The sequence below is a fragment of the Procambarus clarkii genome, chromosome 79, assembly GCF_040958095.1.
Source record: "Procambarus clarkii isolate CNS0578487 chromosome 79, FALCON_Pclarkii_2.0, whole genome shotgun sequence".
Lineage (NCBI taxonomy): Eukaryota > Metazoa > Arthropoda > Malacostraca > Decapoda > Cambaridae > Procambarus > Procambarus clarkii.
The window spans coordinates 11,725,243-11,741,965 of NC_091228.1; the positions used below are offsets into that span (position 1 = coordinate 11,725,243).

The 16,723-nt window shown below is 48.1% G+C and overlaps 2 protein-coding genes across 2 annotated transcripts in view; one reads left to right on the plus strand and one right to left on the minus strand.

Moving 5' to 3' along the window:
* Window positions 1–16,723, minus strand: part of LOC123751416 (alpha-2-macroglobulin-like) — a 622,101-nt gene that overhangs the window by 445,697 nt on the left and 159,681 nt on the right.
* Window positions 1–16,723, plus strand: part of LOC138349720 (alpha-1-inhibitor 3-like) — a 259,543-nt gene that overhangs the window by 84,275 nt on the left and 158,545 nt on the right. Inside the window, exons 16-18 of the mRNA XM_069314610.1 lie at window positions 299–527; window positions 6,615–6,841; window positions 15,210–15,292. Coding sequence (XP_069170711.1) covers window positions 299–527; window positions 6,615–6,841; window positions 15,210–15,292 — 539 coding nt within the window. The remainder of the gene's footprint in view (window positions 1–298; window positions 528–6,614; window positions 6,842–15,209; window positions 15,293–16,723) is intronic.

The following is a 16,723-nucleotide window of genomic DNA, read 5'->3' on the forward strand; positions in this document are numbered from 1 at the left end:
GTCAGTTGGTGGAGGAGCTGATTGACTGTGTGGAGTTGCACGTGATGGTCAATTGTTGTACTGTAACCGGAGGGTGATGGGAAATTGGTGCAGCGTAAATTACGGCCTCCTGAGATGCGTAAGTATGATGAGGATGATGAACACTCCTTCACTAATCATCACTTCTACTGGGAAGTTCTCAGTAATAATTGAAATCAGAATATGTATATAACCAGTGTTGTAATAATTTTGAACTTGGTTACAGTTTTGGCATTAAGGTGTAAATGAAATAATTAGTGTTGTATGTGGTTATTGGCAGGTCGTCAGGCGTGAGCACCCAGCAGGTGACTGTACCGGACACCATCACACAGTGGGTGGGCAAGGCCGTGTGTGCCCACCCACAGAAGGGCGTAGGACTCTCCCAGAGGATGTCCATCACCACCTTCACCCCCTTCTTCGTCGACCTCACCCTTCCCCCCTCTCTCAAGCGTGGAGAGATCCTCCCCGTCAAGATGTCTGTCTTCAACTACCTCGACCAACCCATACCTGTAAGTCCGCCTCTTTATCTCTGACTTGCCATCAACACTCACACACACACACACACACGCACACACACAGACACACACACACACACACACACACACACACACACACACACGGGGCCTCGTAGCCTGGTGGATAGCGCGCGGACTCGTAATTCTGTGGCGCGGGTTCGATTCCTGCACGAGGCAGAAACAAATGGGCAAAGTTTCTTTCACCCTGAATGCCCCTATTACATAGCAGTAAATAGGTACCTGGGAGTTAGTCAGCTGTTATGGGCTGCTTCCTTAGGTGTGTGTGTGTGTGTGTGTGGTGTGGAAAAAAAAGTAGTTAGTAAACAGTTGATTGACAGTTGAGAGGCGGGCTGAAAGAGCAAAGCTTAACCCCCGCAAAACACAACTAGGCGAACACACACACACACACGCAAACACACACACGCAAACACACACACACACACACACACACACACACACACACACACACACACACACACACACACACACACACACACACACACAACGACGGGTAGTAGGCCAGCGACGGTAGGAGACACACGCGATTAGCGAGGTCCGCGGAAATTCGTCAATTTCTCGGGACATTGAAGGATTATTGAGGCTAGATCACACCTCTCGCAGTGTGTAGCTAGCAAGGTGCTACATAGCATAGTCATATCGCTAGCGATAGTGCAAAAAAAACAAAGTGTAGCTAGTGGAATCACCGGTGCATACAGTGTGGAGGACCGAGTAGTGACCTGACCTGACCTGACCTGACGGCCAGGTGGGACGGCCCGCCGTGGAACTGCTGACTGTGTTTGTTGGGTGGTGACTGTGACTCCAGAGATTTGTGTAGAAAAGAATCGACATCGTCAATCTACTAGCACTAAGAGAATCACCAAGTGGAAAGGCGACGACTGAGCACCATCGTCAATCATACATCATCATTACTCATCTAGTTGTGTGAGCGGGAATCATACTAGTATGTACCCCCCCTCTCTGGTCAAGTAATCAGGTGTACAGTGTGAGGTAAAATATTATCAAATTCTTGTTCAGGATAGTATATATATATTTAAAATCTCGGTGTGGCTCATTCTGGTTAGAAGTTACCGCTTCCGGGAACTAGTAACACACGTAAATGCACGCACGCACGCACACGCACGCACACGCACGCACGCACTCAAGCCCACACGTATGTATGCACACACACACACACACACGCACACACAGGCTAGAAAGGATTAACACCTTTCGTGGAAAGGAGATAAAACCTCTCATAATCCACCCCTCTCTCTTACCTGCTGTAAGCTGAACACCTCACCTCCTAGTAACCCCATCCCAAGCGCACACACGTTCTCTCTCTCTCTCTCTCTCTCTCTCTCTCTCTCTCTCTCTCTCTCTCTCTCTTGCTCTCTCTCTCTCTTGCTCTCTCTCTCTCTTGCTCTCTCTCTCTCTTGCTCTCTCTCTCTCTTGCTCTCTCTCTCTCTTGCTCTCTCTCTCTCTTGCTCTCTCTCTCTCTTGCTCTCTCTCTCTTGCTCTCTCTCTCTTGCTCTCTCTCTCTTGTTCTCTCTCTCTCTCTTGTTCGCTCTCTCTTGCTCTCTTTTGCTCTCTCTCTCTCTTGCTCTCTCTCTCTCTCTCTCTTGACAAGGGACAAAATGGCAGGAGGCCGCAACAGGGAGACGGGAAGCAGCCAGGAAGATCAAACAAAGGAATTGCTAACCCAAGTTCTGGAGGAATTCAGGAGGGAGATGAATGAAATGTGGATTACAATTAACAATCTGCAAAGTGAGCTAGCATCAGCAAGGGAGGAGATCAAATCTCTCACAGAGAAAAATAAAGAGACTGAGCATCAGATTATCATCTAAAGGGAAGGTGGGAATGTTACATTGGAAGGAAATGCCTCTGTACCTGATACACTTGCGGATATACTGAAAAAGAGCTCAGAAGCAATGGACACAGTGAGGGAGGTAGCGATGCAAGCAGCTACGTCACAGGAAGCAGCAAGGTGCACCACTCAACTGCTGGAGAGAAAAAGATCAGTGGTAGTTGTAGTCATCAAAGAACAGGAAGGATCCAACAGGCAAGAATGGAATGGCAAGGATAGAGAGGCAGTACATGGGCTACTGAAGGGGTTACAGATGGTAGGGGCTGTACATAACATAGAGAAGGTTTTCTGGTTGGGCTGGTACAACAAGGACAGAAACCGACTTTTAAAGGTGGTGTTTACAAACTAATCCACGAAGGAGGACATTCTCAAAAGGAAGAGTCGTCTGCAGCATATGGAGGGATACAAAAAAGTATTCCTGCAGAGGTACAGGACGAAGGAGGAGAGAGCCAGGGCAGCAGAGGCAAGGAGAAAGCGCAGGGAGTGAGGAGCAAACCAGGAAATCACAGCCCTCAACACAACAGTCCCAGAGGCAAGAGGAGAACCCAAAACCAGCATCCAAGCAACACCAGAGGGGAGGGCAACACCACCACCCCCCTCTGCATAGAAACCCTCCCTTCCCCTCACCCTACCTGCCCCCACCAAACCCTCCCTCCCCCCCCCCCCCCCCGCCACCCCATTCTGACCCTGACACCCCTTCCCCATTCCCATCATGTCCCCCCTCCCACCTTTTTCCCCCTGTCCCCCCTCCCCCTTCATCCCATACCCTCCCTATCCCTCCTCCCCCCTCACCCCGTATCCTCCATGTCCCCCCTACCTCCTTAACCCACACCCTACCTGTCCCCCCTTCCCTTAAACCCCCCACCCCAAAATTCTCTGAGACCCTGCAAACCACCTCACAGATCCTATCACCCACGGAACAGCTTCCCACACCAGCAGAATGCTTGCCAAGAAAGGGACATGAAAATGAACAGAAGAAAGTGAGCTTCAAGGCGATGTACACTAACATAGATGGGATTTCAAATAAAACAAGTGAACTTGGAGAATGGGCACTAGAAGAAAACCCAGACATAATAGTACTCACAGAAACAAAGTTAACGAAAATCATAACAAACACAGTGTTTCCTCAGGGCTACTATGTAGTGAGGAAAGAGAGAGAAGGGAGAGGAGGAGGTGGTGTAGCTCTGCTACTAAGAGAAGGTTGGAGTTTCGAAGAGATGGTAATTCAGAACTGTGAAGGTTTCAGTGACTACATTTCAGGCACCATAGCAACTGGAGGACAGAAAATTATTATAGTAGTCATATATAACCCCCCACCGAATGACAGAAGACCCAGACAGGAATATGATAGAAAAAACTTGGCCACCATCAATATAATAGAGAGAGCAGCTTCTGTGGCTAGCAGGAACGGATCCAGACTTCTAATCATGGGAGACTTCAACCATGGGAAGATAGATTGGGGGAGCAGAGACCCACATGGAGGCCCAGACACATGGAGAGCTTAGCTGCTGGATGTGGCAACAAGAAACTTTCTAAGTCAACACGTCAAGGGACCGACAAGAATGAGAGGAGGGGATGAACCAGCCTTGCTTGATCTGATATTTACCCTAAATGAGTCGGATATAAGGGAAGTTAAGTTGGAAGCCCTCTTGGGAATGAGTGATCATAGTGTATTGAGCTTTGAGTACCTGGTTAAGGTGGGAATTATCACCCCCAAAAAAGAACTGGGAACCAAAGGGCTGGCGTACCAAAAGGGAAACTATGAGGAAATGAATAAATTCCTATGGGATATACATTGGGACACAGAACTCGGAACCAAGTCCGTGCAAGACATGATAGACTATGTCACCCAAAAATGTCAGGAGGCTGTAAGCTGGTTTGTCCCAGCCCGACAGGAAGAAACAGAGAAGCAAAGGAAGAATCCGTGGTTTAATAAGGAATGTATGAAAGCAAAGGAGCTGAACAAAAGGGCATGGAGGAACTTCCGTAATAACAGAACACCAGAAAGTAGAGTGAGATACCAGAGAACCAGGAACGAGTATGTCAGTGTGAGAAGAGCAGCTGAGAAAATGTTTGAAAATGATATAGCTAATAAAGCCAAGACCGAACCAAAGCTACTACACAGTCACATCAGGAGGAAGACAACAGTGAAGGAAGAGGTGATGAAACTTAGGGTGGGCGAGGACAGGTACACAGAGAATGACAAAGAGGTGTGTGAAGAACTCAACAAAGGTTCCAGGAGGTCTTTACAATAGAAGAGGGAGAGGTCGCGGCGCTAGGAGAGGTGGCAGCAAACCAGGTGACCTTGGATAGGTTCGAAATTACAAGAGATGAGGTTAAGAAGCACCTATTGGAGCTGGATGTGAGAAGCTGTTGGGCCGGACGGAATCTCACCATGGGTATTGAAAGAGTGTGCAGGAGCACTTTGCTTGCCACTCTCCATAGTGTATAGTAGGTCACTGGAAACGGGAGATCTACCAGAAATATGGAAGACTGCTAATGTAGTACCAATATACAAAAAGGGTGACAGACAAGAGGCACTGAACTACAGGCCAGTGTCCTTAACTTGTATACCATGCAAGGTGATGGAGAAGATTGTGAGAAAAAACCTAGTAACACATCTGGAGAGAAGAGACTTTGTGACAACCCATCAACATGGGTTCAGGGAGGGTAAATCTTGCCTTACAGGATTGATAGAATTCTACGATCAGGTGACAAAGATTAAACAAGAAAGAGAAGGGTGGGCGGACTGCATTTTTTTTGGACTGTCGGAAAGCCTTTGACACAGTACCCCATAAAAGGTTGATGCATAAGCTGGAGAAACAGGCAGGAGTAACTGGTAGCGCGCTCCAGTGGATAAGGGAGTACCTAAGCAATAGGAAGCAGAGAGTTACAGTGAGGGGTGAGACCTCAGAATGGCGTGAAGTCACCAGTGGAGTCCCACAGGGCTCTGTTCTTGGGCCTATCCTTTTTCTGATATACGTAAAAGATCTCCCAGAGGGTATAAACTCATTCCTCTCAATGTTTACTGAAGACGCCAAAATTATGAGAAGGATTAAGACAGAGGAGGACAGCTTGAGGCTTCAAGAAGACCTGGACAAGCTGCAGGAATGGTCGAACAAATGGCTGTTAGAGTTTAACCCAAGCAAATGTAATGTAATGAAGATAGGGGTAGGAAGCAGGAGACCAGATACAAGGTATCATTTGGGAGATGAAATACTTCAAGAGTCAGAGAGAGAGAAAGACCAGGGGGTTGATATCATGCTAGACCTGTCCCCTGAAGCTCATATCAAGAGGATAACATCAGCAGCATATGCCAGGTGGCTAACATAAGAACGGCCTTTAGAAACTTGTGTAAGGAATCTTTCAGAACATTATATACCACATATGTCAGACCAATCCTGGCGTATGCGGCTCCAGCATGGAGTCCATATCTAGTCAAGCATAACACTAGACTGGAAAAGGTTCAGAGGTTTGCCACCAGACTAGTACCCGAGCTGAGAAGTATGAACTACGAGGAGAGACTACGGGAATTAAACCTCACTTCGTTGGAAGACAGAAGAGTTAGGAGGGGCATGATCACCACATTCAAGATTCTCAAGGGTATCGACAGGGTTGATAAAGACAGGTTATTTAACACAAGGGGCACACGCACTAGGGGACACAGGTGGAAACTGAGTGCCCAAATGAGCCACAGAGATATTAGAAAGAACTTTTTAGTGTCAGAGTGGTTGACAAATGGAATGCATTAGGAAGTGATGTGGTGGAGGCTGACTCCATACACAGTTTCAAGTGTAGTTATGATAGCGCCCAATAGGCTCAGGATTCTTTACACCTGTTGATTGACGGTTGGGAGGCGGGACCAAAGAGCCAGAGCTCAACCCCCGAAAGCACAACTAGGTGAGTACAGTCTTCTAGGCTTCCAGCGACACAGACTGTGCTACACAGTCTTCCTGGCTTCCAGCGACACAGACTGTGCTACACAGTCTTCCTGGCGTCCAGCGACACAGACTGTGCTACACAGTCTTCCTGGCTTCCAGAGATACAGACTGTGTTAGGCTTTGCTCCTTCTTCTAACAGTGACTTACGATAATGTCTAACCTCCTCATTCTAACTTAAGTCATGCCATTCACAGATCATCCTGGAGCGGTAACTGCTTCAAGTCACTCAAAACATTAATGATGCCATTAATTCTTGTGTCAACTGTCTTGGTTTAGGTGTCTGTGAGGGTGCAGGAGAGTGAGGAGTACCAGATCTTGGAGGAGGCGACTGAGCAGATTGTGCTCGGGAAGCGTAGCTCTTGTGTCCCGGCACAGGACAAGGTCGTTCACATAGTGAGGATCAAACCCCTGGTGATCGGTGAAGTCAACATTAGCGTAGCTGCCTTCGTCGACCATGAGTACTCGCAGCCTTGCGGCTCCGGTGATTCATCCATCAACAGAAGGTCAGCAAAATATTCCTTCTTTCCTCACTACTCATCAACGTTCAAGTCATGATGAGGATTTTAATAATAATAATAATATTATTATTATTATTATTATTATTATTATTATTATTATTATTAATAATAATAATAATAATAATAATAATAATAATAATAATAATAATAATAATAATAATAATAAATAATAATAATGATAATACACAAGTAAATAATCTTTATGTGATAATATCTATGATAAAATCAATTTGAGCAATGTGGCAGAGTGAAGAACTCCATTACCTTGCCTGAGTGCATAGGGGTTATCCTTTGCCCCTGCCAGAGTGCATGGCAGATTATCCATAGGTAATGGATAATCCGCATGCACTCTGGCTGGGGAGATGAGGCTGCAGAGTTGGGGAGCTTCATGCTCTCCTCTGCAGGCTGAGGTTCTGTTCTTTGGTCACTGGTGGGCGGTTTGTTCGATTGTTGTCTTCTACTTCTCTGGCCAAGAATGATTCACGTGGTTCCCGGAGGGGTCCCGAGATGACTGATACCTGGCAGGTCTGCGTGCTCCCGGTTCTGCCGCGTGGGTGCAATGTTGGCTGACCCCACTCCCTGGGTATCCCGTTCTTTGTGTCAGGAAAGCTAAGCAGCTTGAGGTCTGCCCTCAGGCCTCTGATATTCGTAAATATGCAGCTTTGGCTGCAGTTTTTTCTTTAAAAATGTCAAGGACTTTGGGGCTTAGAGGTTTACATGGTTTAACCGGGGTCTTGTGGGCCCAACACAGTGGGCTCAGTATCCAAGAACAGCGCCAATTCAACGCCGAATCAACGTCATCAACGTTTAATTTACATTGATAATGCTGATGCATCGTCGAACTCGCACCACTCTTGGATATCGTGCTCACTGGGGATTTGGTGAAAGTTCCTGGTCCCAGTCGGTCTTGTTTGACCTAAGACCTGCCGTTTCTCCTCATCCTCCCTGATTAGTTCCTTGTTTGCCTTCTGCTCTTTAGTTAGCTTCAAGAAGCCATGAAGCGGCTCCTCTCACAAAACTATCATTGAATATAATAAAACACCTCGTTCTGGTGGCTCCCAGACTCCATCCCTGCCAGGTTAGTTAGTTCCTTGTACATCACTCCGAACTGACCTGCAACAGGCTCTTGGCAGGGGCTTCGAGCCGATTGGTGCCGGCCATAAGTATTAACGGGCGTGAACTAGTTTTGAGTGAACAAATTGTTTGGAATGAATAGTTTGGCCGGTTTGATGCTTCATTTCCCATGAACTCGGCAGTTGTCTGTCAAGCTTGACTGACTTTCTGGATGGATTCCTCAGTGAGGATGTTGACAAGTCACCTGCTTCTTGCACCTCACTCAAGAGGCCAGGTTCTGGCTTTGATCTCCATATAACATCTGATTTTTCTATCTACTCTGTGATTGTGAAAAAGTAAAGCAAAGTAAGGAAGAAAGGAGGGGATAAGGTTGGATAACATAGATAAAGTTGAGGGGGGAACTAAGGTAGAGAGAAGCGAGTGGGGATAAAAAACGGGGGGCGAACTGGAAGAGTGGAGGTAGGAGGAATGAAGTAGGAGGGGGAAGGAAGGACGGATAAGAAGGAGTAGGGAGAGTAGACAAGACTGTTATTCTGTTATACTATCTATGATGTTATACTATACTGATATTCTAAGATGTTCTGATGTTTGCTGCCACCACCTGTCATTGAAACTAAATATAAATTCCACTTAAACAATGTGACAGGAGTACTGTTTAATTTATCACTTTCTAAATAAATTCCTAAGTAAACCCGACTGGTTAAGTGAGGCGAGGTGGCGCGCGAGCTCCTCTCATCAAGCCACACCTTCCCTCACTCACCTCACGGTGCCCTCACTCTCGTTCCTACCTTGTTCATCTCGTTATTTCTCTAGCCTTAACTCTTACTTGAGGGGACATTGGTTCAAAGAGAGGACTGAACAAAAGTCAAGCTTGTTATTCTACACATAGACATTTATCGAATCAAATTATTTGAAATTATTTCAATTTCCAGCAATTGATATTTAACATTTTAACACCCTATTATTTAACATAATATTGACCAAATTAAAAAGGGGGGGGGGGAGATTACCCACTCCATGCACGCCCACACCATACATTGCTAAATGGTTCAGACTCTACTAGCTTGTCACCACTAAGACACACTTCTGGTTTAAGACAATGCATAACTGAACTCTTACCTCACTAACAAGTTCACCCAGGGGTGGGTGATGGTGTTACGGCCCTCTCGGGACGCAACGGGGTTCTTGCTCTGATGTTGTTAGAGGAAGATATAGGTATCCGTTCCCAAGCCAGTAGTGGCTATCAAGGGATGAGATCCGTGACGCAAGTAACTTAAAAGGGAGTAGGGAAAGAAAGTCAAGAACTTAATATTATACTTAACACCATCACCGATTAAATATATAGAATAAAAGAGTACACAAGGGGGAGGGATATTAACACTTTACAAGGGGATCAACACTGTAGTCTTCTGCTGGAGACTATGGATCCTCGAAGCTAGGTGCTGAGTCCGCGGTGCTTTCTTCGTGGCCTCAAGACGTGTCCTCTGAGAACGCCGAGCCTACCCTGGCCACAGGTCAGCCACAACACACGTCCACTGGGGGCACCGTCGTGGAGGCCGTCAACCACACGTCCAGCAGGTCTGCTGGCAGGTACTGAGCCACCAAGGCTGGTACGGCCACTCCACGAACGATAAAAGGGGTACGCCCTAGACAGGAGTCTCGTGTGATATCACCAATCACCCTCCTGTCCTCAATACCCCAGTGGATTATCGTCTCCAACCGTCGGTCCCGGGTAAATCCTTCCACTGCCACTCCACTGGCAGGCTTAACACACCACAGTGTTCTTCCGGGGGGACGACGTCACAACAGCTGCAGCAAACTTCACAGTATGGAGACTGGCTGCCTCGGGTAGACTGACTCCACCTTCAACACAGTGGTCCCAGGTCGGCTCTGTAAGCAGACACGTCATCAATAACAGGGACACTAAAACACCACACTTACAGGCTCAGATACAAACGCCCGACATATCCACTCCATAGATGGCGCTGTCGTCGGAGCACCACCTCACCAAAGGTCAGGAGCGGCGGTGTTGAGCGCTGAACCAGACTGGAAACTGGTCCTCGAGGCCAGTACACGCTGTCCTCACTAGGTGTCGTCGTTCGTTTGGCGGGGGTTTCGGGAGCTGACCCACAGATGGCGTGTTTGTCACTGCTCCAGGCACGGACGCTGGATCCGGGTTCGTAACACCTCCCCACCAAAAGGAATTTGGTTTGGGGTTCTATAAAAAACACAAACCAAATTAGCAGGGCGACACAACTCCAAATGGACTTACTTATACTATGAACTGGAGTGATGAGGCTGTCTTGTCCACAGAACTTTTCTACTAGCCATTTCCGGCACAACGGGAACTTGCAGATAGAAGGCAATGATCTGCCTGACGTAATCTTCCACGTCTCCACTGCGATGTCAAGCAGGGGCATCATCTCACACCTCTCTAGTACGGATTGGTTTTGACACGATCTGGGGTGACTCGACACTTCCCTATGTCGTAGCACCGATGATGGCTGACCACAGACGGCATTTCTGGTGCCAGTCTGATGGTCCTTCAGGGAGACAGGAACCTGGAATACAGGGGTCTGATAATTCAGAGTGATAGCGACAATGGGCAAGTCAGTACTTACTATACACTCTTCTACTAGGCCCACACCTAGTTCCAACAGGGCTGCTTGCTCACCGAAGATTGCATTCGCTCTGCCCCCGTTAGGTCGACCAACGTTCCGTATAACGCTGTGTTGAGGCTCAGCAGTCACGCGGGGGGTGTCAACCTGTTGGAAACAGTCACTCACATTATCACATATCGTACCTCCTGTATCATCTATTACCTCCCAGGTCCCTTCTTCAACTGCAACACTTGCAGTACAAATCTCCAATCCCTGGGACCTCTTCGCGATGTTCATGGGAGCCATCATTCGTCGGGTCGTCCACCGGTCCTCACTGAGAGCACAAACGAGAACACATACGAGAATCAAACAAAGTATCGCTAAGAAACAAGAGGCCAATTGAGGGATAAGCTTCCCGAGCCAGTCATGTCCATAGCCGGCAACATCCACACGCCTGGCTTGGACCGAAGAGGGCACTAGACCTTTTGAACACACCGCACCTACCTCTGACGTCTGGGGAATCTCTGGCTGGTTCACTACACGCTGTAACTTGCCATACCGCAAGCACACATCCGCCTTCGCTCCAGACTCGTTGGTATCCGTGGGTGCCCGCACACAAGGCCTCTCTTCTTGCTCAGGTACCTCTGCCTTCTTAACTTCATGTTCCTCGTCGAGAGAATCAGGAGACACTGCTAGAATATCGTCGATCTGCGGGTGAGAGGACAAATTAAATATGTTCACATCCGGGTCTGTCTTTACCAGGACATTACCATTGCCTGTTACCTCAGACCGTGCTGTTCCGGTAGACTCGTCCGCAACCTTGGGAAGATTGATGCTCCAATCTGTCACCAAGTCGTTGGCTAGTACCACGTCAATCCCAGCCACAGGGAGGGTATCGACTACTGCCAACACACATGTGCCGCTGAAATAAGGCGTGTCGAGATGTACTGGCACTAAGGGGGCGATGTACTGCGTCCTAGGAAACCCAACCAGGATCACCTCTGGTCTCCCATCCACACTTACTCCCTCGGGTAACGAGCTCTTCACAATCAGGGACTGGGCTGCTCCACTATCTCTGAGCACTACAATTGATCTACCAGTATGATCACTCGTTACATACCCGGTTGAAGTGTGAGGGGCCAACAAACTTGGTCCTTCCTGCGTCGTCGTAGACTGGTTTCCTACTGGTGATGTAACACAGCTCATCAACATCACCTCCCTTCGTGCGCTGCCACCTCTTCTGCCTCGGCACCTAGCGGCTATGTGCCCCTTCTGCCCACAAGTCCAGCACACCATGTTCCTCCTCGGACTACGGTGTTTCGGACTACTAGGACTTGTTCTTCGAGGGCTACTTGGGGGAGTCTTCTTAGCACTTTGTGGGACGGGTCTTTCTTCTTCTTCGTGAGGTCTGTCAAACCGGCGCTGGTAATTCCTCGGGACGTACTTAGCAGACGGCCTATGAGTCAGGATGTACTCTTCAGCCATGGTGGCTGCTGCACTCAAGGTCTCTACCTGCTGTTCCTCCAAGTACGTCTTGAGGTCTCCAGATAAACAATCCTTGAAGTCCTCGAGCAGAATCAGCTGTTCGAGGTCTTCCCTGGTCTCCACCTTCCGAGAGGCACACCATTCTTAAAAAAGTCGCTCCTTGATCGTGGCGAATTCGGTAAAAGTGTGCTCTGAGGTCTTCTTCAGGTTTCTAAATTTCTGCCTGTACGCCTCAGGTACCAATTGGTACGCCATGAGCACAACCTTCTTCACCTTGTCATAATCGCTGGAGTCGTCAAGGGATAACGTAGAGTAGGCGATTTGGGCCTTCCCAGTCAAGACTGACTGTATCATGATGGCCCAATTCTCCCTTGGCCACTCCAAAGAGGCAGCGACTTTCTCGAAGGCTGCGAAGAACTTCGAAACTTCTCTCTCGTTGAATTTGGGGACCATTTTGATATTCCTTACCGGATCGAAACCGCTTACTCCAGTTTGTCTCTGTCCAGCGCCTAATCTTAATACTTCTAGTTCATGTTGTCTCTGTCTTTCTTTTTCTTCTCTCTCTCGCTGTTTCTCTTCTCTTTCTTCTCTCTCTCGTTTCTCTTCTCTTTCTAATTCTAAATGCCTCATCGCCAATTCTTTTTCTTTCATCTCCATTTCTTTATCTTGTCTCTCTCGTTCCAATTCTAACTTCTTCCATTCAATTTCTCGATTAATTTCCAAGGCACGCATCTTGACTGTTAGGAAGCTGATATTAAGCTCACCTGCATCACTGTCAACGTCACTGCCCTTATCTTCCTTTTCCGTGGAAGCTATTTCCTCACCTTCCCTTGTACTAGGAGTCTCGCCTTCCTGTTTCTCTTCTGCCTTCAGGTGCCGGTGAACCTTGGACAAGATCTCCACACGGGAATCACTGGCACGGATCTTGATCTCCAGGTAGGCGCTCACTAGTACAAGTTCCGGTTTGCTCAGATACTTTAATCTGGCAAGACAGTCCTCTCTGTTCAGAAAAGCCTGAACATCGTCCAGATCATCGATGGTAGCTTTTTCTGCCATTGTCACAGATGGAATACTCCACTAGCACTTAACACACTGCTTACACGTTAGCACTTAACACACCGAGCACTGTTCTACGCCAATATTGCACCAAACACTGCACTTGCCAATATTGCACGTAATCACTCCGGGCACCGCACTACCCAATATTGCACCGAGTCCAAGCGAACACATCGCTCTACAATATTGCACTGAATCACTGAGCATCGCACTAGTCAATATTGCACTTAATCGCTTAATCACAGCGAGCACCGGACTGCACAATATCGCACTTAGTCACTGAGCACTGCACAGGACGTATAACGTCACAATCGTCACACAGGGGGAATTATATACAGGGATTACGCCACTTCACCACCCCTGTCAAACATACTTAACAAGGGGACGGATCCCGCTGGGGATGCCAATTATGTTACGGCCCTCTCGGGACGCAACGGGGTTCTTGCTCTGATGTTGTTAGAGGAAGATATAGGTATCCGTTCCCAAGCCAGTAGTGGCTATCAAGGGATGAGATCCGTGACGCAAGTAACTTAAAAGGGAGTAGGGAAAGAAAGTTAAGAACTTAATATTATACTTAACACCATCACCGATTAAATATATAGAATAAAAGAGTACACAAGGGGGAGGGATATTAACACTTTACAAGGGGATCAACACTGTAGTCTTCTGCTGGAGACTATGGATCCTCGAAGCTAGGTGCTGAGTCCGCGGTGCTTTCTTCGTGGCCTCAAGACGTGTCCTCTGAGAACGCCGAGCCTACCCTGGCCACAGGTCAGCCACAACACAGGTCCACTGAGGGCACCGTCGTGGAGGCCGTCAACCACACGTCCAGCAGGTCTGCTGGCAGGTACTGAGCCACCAAGGCTGGTACGGCCACTCCACGAACGATAAAAGGGGTACGCCCTAGACAGGAGTCTCGTGCGATATCACCAATCACCCTCCTGTCCTCAATACCCCAGTGGATTATCGTCTCCAACCGTCGGTCCCGGGTAAATCCTTCCACTGCCACTCCACTGGCAGGCTTAACACACCACAGTGTTCTTCCGGGGGGACGACGTCACAACAGCTGCAGCAAACTTCACAGTATGGAGACTGGCTGCCTCGGGTAGACTGACTCCACCTTCAACACAGTGGTCCCAGGTCGGCTCTGTAAGCAGACACGTCATCAATAACAGGGACACTAAAACACCACACTTACAGGCTCAGATACAAACGCCCGACATATCCACTCCATAGATGGCGCTGTCGTCGGAGCACCACCTCACCAGAGGTCAGGAGCGGCGGTGTTGAGCGCTGAACCAGACTGGAAACTGGTCCTCGAGGCCAGTACACGCTGTCCTCACTAGGTGTCGTCGTTCGTTTGGCGGGGGTTTCGGGAGCTGACCCACAGATGGCGTGTTTGTCACTGCTCCAGGCACGGACGCTGGATCCGGGTTCGTAACAGATGGCTAATCACCAGCCCGGATGGAGGAGCTGGTTGGATGTACTCACCTTTGCAAAGGTTCTACTCTCACTGCTCAACCACCTCGCTGGCCGAGCCAGGGGTGGGTACTCTCGCAAGCCAGAACATGGCTTCTTTGTTGAAAGTACTGCCGTCAGCAAAGCTGTGCAGGCTCACCTCACCAACTACCACCTCGCTCTCGACTAACACGCACACACGTATACACTCACACACAATTACAACTCACAATTATACGTGAAAGAGTGCAAAATACTTGCACTGTTACATAAGTGCAAAATACTTGCACTGTTACATAAGAGCAAAATACTTGCACTGTTACATAAGTGCAAAATACTTGCACTGTTACATAAGTGCAAAATACTTGCACTGTTACATCCAGCAGGCCAAAGACCACTTGGGCTCCACCAGAAAAGAGACATTTCATTACATTTAGCACTTTTTTCTAGATTTTTATCCCTTTTTGTAAAAAAAAACTCGTAAAAAATAAAATAGAAAATTTTAAGAATAGTGAATAAGGGTAAACCAGAACCTAGAGATTAGCACACTCCAAGAGATACACTTAATTCATCCAATACAATCATAATAACTTTGTAACAGTTCTTCATAAACTAGCTAAACAGTATGCTAGTATAAATAGAACGAGGTGGTTTAAGTACTTTCCTATAATCGTTTTCAGAGACTCACTGATAAAACCCATCACAGTGGAGGCCGAGGGGTTCCTGAGAGAGAAGACCTGGAGCAAGTACATCTGCTCTAAAGGTAAGGATTTACCATCATTGTTGTGTAGCCGTGTACCACCCTCAGTGATCAGTGTGACTGTCACCCTCAGTGATCAGTGTGACTGTCACCCTCAGTGATCAGTGTGACTGTCACCCTCAGTGATCAGTGTGACTGTCACCCTCAGTGATCAGTGTGACTGTCACCCTCAGTGATCAGTGTGACTGTCACCCTCAGTGATCAGTGTGACTGTCACCCTCAGTGGTCAGTGTGACTGTCACCCTCAGTGATCAGTGTGACTGTCACCCTCAGTGATCAGTGTGACTGTCACCCTCAGTGATCAGTGTGACTGTCACCCTCAGTGATCAGTGTGACTGTCACCCTCAGTGATCAGTGTGACTGTCACCCTCAGTGATCAGTGTGACTGTCACCCTCAGTGATCAGTGTGACTGTCACCCTCAGTGATCAGTGTGACCGTCACCCTCAGTGATCAGTGTGACTGTCACCCTCAGTGATCAGTGTGAGTGTCACCCTCAGTGATCAGTGTGACCGTCACCCTCAGTGATCAGTGTGACCGTCACCCTCAGTGATCAGTGTGACCGTCACCCTCAGTGATCAGTGTGACCGTCACCCTCAGTGATCAGTGTGACCGTCACCCTCAGTGATCAGTGTGACCGTCACCCTCAGTGATCAGTGTGACCGTCACCCTCAGTGATCAGTGTGACCGTCACCCTCAGTGATCAGTGTGACCGTCACCCTCAGTGATCAGTGTGACCGTCACCCTCAGTGATCAGTGTGACCGTCACCCTCAGTGATCAGTGTGACCGTCACCCTCAGTGATCAGTGTGACCGCCACCCTCAGTGATCAGTGTGACTGTCACCCTCAGTGATCAGTGTGACTGTCACCCTCAGTGATCAGTGTGACTGTCACCCTCAGTGGTCAGTGTGACTGTCACCCTCAGTGATCAGTGTGACTGTCACCCTCAGTGATCAGTGTGACTGTCACCCTCAGTGATCAGTGTGACTGTCACCCTCAGTGATCAGTGTGACTGTCACCCTCAGTGATCAGTGTGACTGTCACCCTCAGTGATCAGTGTGACTGTCACCCTCAGTGATCAGTGTGACTGTCACCCTCAGTGATCAGTGTGACTGTCACCCTCAGTGATCAGTGTGACTGTCACCCTCAGTGATCAGTGTGACTGTCACCCTCAGTGATCAGTGTGACTGTCACCCTCAGGGATCAGTGTGACTGTCAACACTCGGCTCGTTACTTAAGCTCTAGGCCCAACTCTACATTGGTGCTTCACGCGTCTAACGACCAGATCATTTTGCATGATCATATGCCATCAGTCCCATCTCTCTCTTACACTAGACTCCTTGAGATGTTTGGTGATATTGACCTTGTCATTATACTGATAACGATAATTAATAATAATAAACAGATAAATCACACTAATGTGATATATATCAGAG